Here is a 3,442-nt window from a genome sequence, read left to right as displayed (position 1 = left end):
AAATTGTTTTTAACTTTATAACTTATACTAATAATGGTGTACCAAAATAAAAACTTATACGAGTAATAACGAAAGTTTAAAAATCATATATTCACCAACCAATTGTACTAGATTTATAACTTAAATTATTTTTAGTCAACAAAAAAAAAACAACTTAAACTATTTGGGAAGACTTCAAAAAGTTATGTCTTTTTGTTGCGACTCCTATAAAAATTAACACCGTATCAATTAGAATGGATTGAAACGTTTCAATAGGTCACCAATATTCACAACCACCCTTTGAATTGAACAACGCGGAAAATCCCTCTCTGCAATTCTCCTTTTTTCACACTTCTATATAAATCACTCAAAATCATAATCACTTTCATTTCCCTCTCACTCTAAACTCCACCACCCAAAAAAAATCACTTAAACAAACGCAGCTTTTTTTCCCCTTTAACAATGGTTGCCACAACCACACAAAGGGAATCCAAAAAAGAAGCACCTATCCATGGGGATGTTTTAGAGGTAATATTCTCACTCGTGCCACTCATAGAACTTGTTCCATCTTGTCACGTGTCAAAATCTTGGAACAAAACAGTTTTCTCTTCACTCAACCACATTAGAAAAATCAAACCATGGCTCATAATTCTCACTCAGCCAACACGCGGGAACACTTCGCGGGTGAGTATAGCTCACGCGTATGACCCACGCTCGCAAGCGTGGCTTCAGATAACCAAACAACAACCATTGATCAACAAAACTCACGAAATCTCCGCCGTTAGATCATCTCACTCAACTCTACTCTATACAATATCTCCTTCGGAATTCAGTTTTTCACTCGACGCGCTTCATCTCGAGTGGCATAAAGCACCTTCTCCGCACGTGTGGCGCACGGATCCAATAGTAGCACGGGTTGGTACGCGCGTGGTTGTTGCAGGTGGTGTGTGTGAATTCGAGGATGATCCTCTTGCAGTTGAGATGTATGACATGGAGAGCCGTACTTGGGTGATGTGTCCGTCGATGCCGACAATGTTGATAAGCGTGCCGGCATCGACGTGGCTTTCTGTTGCTGTTGTCGGAGAAACAATGTTCGTGACGGAGAAAACCTCCGGCATGACGTACTCTTTCAATACTATTACAATGAATTGGGAAGGATCTTACAATTTGTGTCCTAATGAAAATGTATTTTACTCCGTCACCGGAGTTTTATCGGAGAAATTGACGGTGGCCGGATTGGTCGGTGAACAAGGGAACGTGAGAGAGGTGAAATTGTGGAGAGTTAAGGAGGAATTAGGTTCGGGAATGGAAGAAATTGGTTCGATGCCGAAGGAGATGGTGGAAAAGTTAAAAAGTGATTCGGAGTTTGGTTCGGTTGAAGTGGTTTGGGTTGAGAATTTTGTTTACTTGCGGAACACGTTAGTACTTGAGGAAATTGTTGTATGTGAAGTTGTGAAAGGGAATTTATGTGAGTGGAGGAGTGTGAAGAATGTGGCGGTGGACGGTGGAACAAGGATGGTGTTTTGCGGCGGTGATTTGAGTATGGAGGATTTGCATAAAGCGGTGTTGTCGGAGAAACAAACATTTAGAATGAAACAAATTTGATGAGTGGGTTGAAAAAGTTAGTTTGGAAGATTATCCATTTTGTTTTGTTTTTTTTTTGTTTACTTTGTTAATTGAAGTAATTCAGTTCACATGGCTGAGAAAGTTACTTTGGAAGATATGGTTAATGAATTTATTTATTAAAGGGTTAGAGTGATTCATAAGTCTTTTTCAATTATTTTTGTCTCTATAGGATTTCTTTTCTCTAATACACTCTGTCATTTTTTACTGGAAAAACCTTTAATTATTTACTTTTATATTTTTTTTACTATTTTATACTTCATCCATTTCAAATTACTTGACGTTTTAGAGAAAAAAATAAAATAAAAAAAATGTATTTTTGCACCTTATTTTTCTAAAACATCGAGTAATTTGAAACTGAGGGAATAATTATTTTATATTTCTAATCAACAAAATTATTATAGGCTAAATATTACTCTATCCGTTCTTTTTTAAATGTACTTTTATAATAGTAACACAAAAAAAATTTGACAATTTATTTTATAATAGTAACACAAAATTAACGAAACACATTTTTGCACATTTTCCCAATATTTCCTCAATCCACCAAAAAATTTCTATTTGTAAAAATTTAATAAATTCACTTTAAAATTTGAAATGAATCCAATAAAATGATACAAAATTTTATAAATAGATCTTATATTCCCCCATCTCACGATGAGTCACCCATTTTGACTATATGCACTATTTATATATCTTGTTTTGACTATATTTTTCTACTAATAAATAAAAATATATAGTAAGATGTTATTTTGGCCTCAATGAGTATTTTCAAAATATCAAATATCAATGTTATATATTAACATGCGTGAAACAATCAACTAAGTCACTCATTATGGGAGAGAGTAGAGGTGGGAATAGGCTAGGCCGAGCTAGGCTTTGCCAAGCCTGAGCCTGGCCTGTCAAAAAATCGAAGGTCTGAACCTGGCCTGTGGCCTATCATAGGCTTAAATTCTAGGCCTGAGCCTGACCTTTTGAAAGTCTGATGTGGCCTGTTAGCCTGTTTAAAAGCCTATTTCATATGAACATATTTAAATAAATAATTATATTTATTTTGAAATATACTTATGAACTAATAAAATAATGTTCCATTTGATATTTTAGAGAATTTGACTATATATGTCATCATATTTCAATTCTAATTTATAATAATACATTTATATATGTTAAAAACTAATGTAGATTAATAAACTTAAATTACTTAAAAAGTTAATAGATTTATAATTTAATCAAAGTATAAATTTTAATATATAAATAATAATCGTAATAAAAATATTATTCATGTTAACTTAAATAGGCCGGCCTAGTAGGTCTCAAAGGCTTTTTTAATGGCCTGCGGCCTGGCCTTTTTAGCTAAATAGGCTTATAAAAAAGCATTGATCTGCTCTATTTAAAGAAATAGGCTGGCCTGGCCTGAGCCTATGTAGGCTAGGCCTTAAGGCCATGTAGGTCGGTCTGGCCTGTTCCCACCTCTAGGAGAGAGTAATAGTGTAATACTCCCTCCAATCCTCTATACAAAAGAAATTTTATTTTTTTAGATTGATTAAGAATATAATGTATTTAGATCATGATACATACGTTAGATTTTTTTTTTTTTGATAAGCATACGTTAGATTCTTGAATGAGTTTAAAAAATAAAATACGGCGGCGGACGGCGGTTTCCGGCGGACCTCCGGCGACTTTCACGGCGGCCGGTGGTGGTGCTCCGGTGGCCGGCGGTGGTGCTCCGGTGGCCGGTGGTGGTGCTCCGGTGGCCGGCCACCACCAACCACCCATACTATTTTAATATTATTTTATTTTAAAAATCAGATTTTTAATAATTATTTTAAAAATAATTAAA

General features: G+C 34.9%; 1 protein-coding gene across 1 annotated transcript; it reads left to right on the top strand.

Annotated features, from left to right (window-relative positions):
- Window positions 1-229: 229 nt before the first annotated feature.
- LOC123906889 (F-box/kelch-repeat protein At1g23390-like) lies at window positions 230-1,732 on the top strand. Its single transcript, XM_045956904.1, has one exon. The coding sequence runs from the start codon at window positions 442-444 to the stop codon at window positions 1,582-1,584; it is 1,143 nt and encodes a 380-aa protein (XP_045812860.1). The 5' UTR covers window positions 230-441; the 3' UTR covers window positions 1,585-1,732.
- Window positions 1,733-3,442: the final 1,710 nt, after the last annotated feature.

Source organism: Trifolium pratense, linkage group LG2 (assembly GCF_020283565.1).
Source record: "Trifolium pratense cultivar HEN17-A07 linkage group LG2, ARS_RC_1.1, whole genome shotgun sequence".
NCBI classification, from domain to species: Eukaryota; Viridiplantae; Streptophyta; class Magnoliopsida; order Fabales; family Fabaceae; genus Trifolium; species Trifolium pratense.
This window is presented reverse-complemented; position numbering and strand designations above follow the sequence as displayed.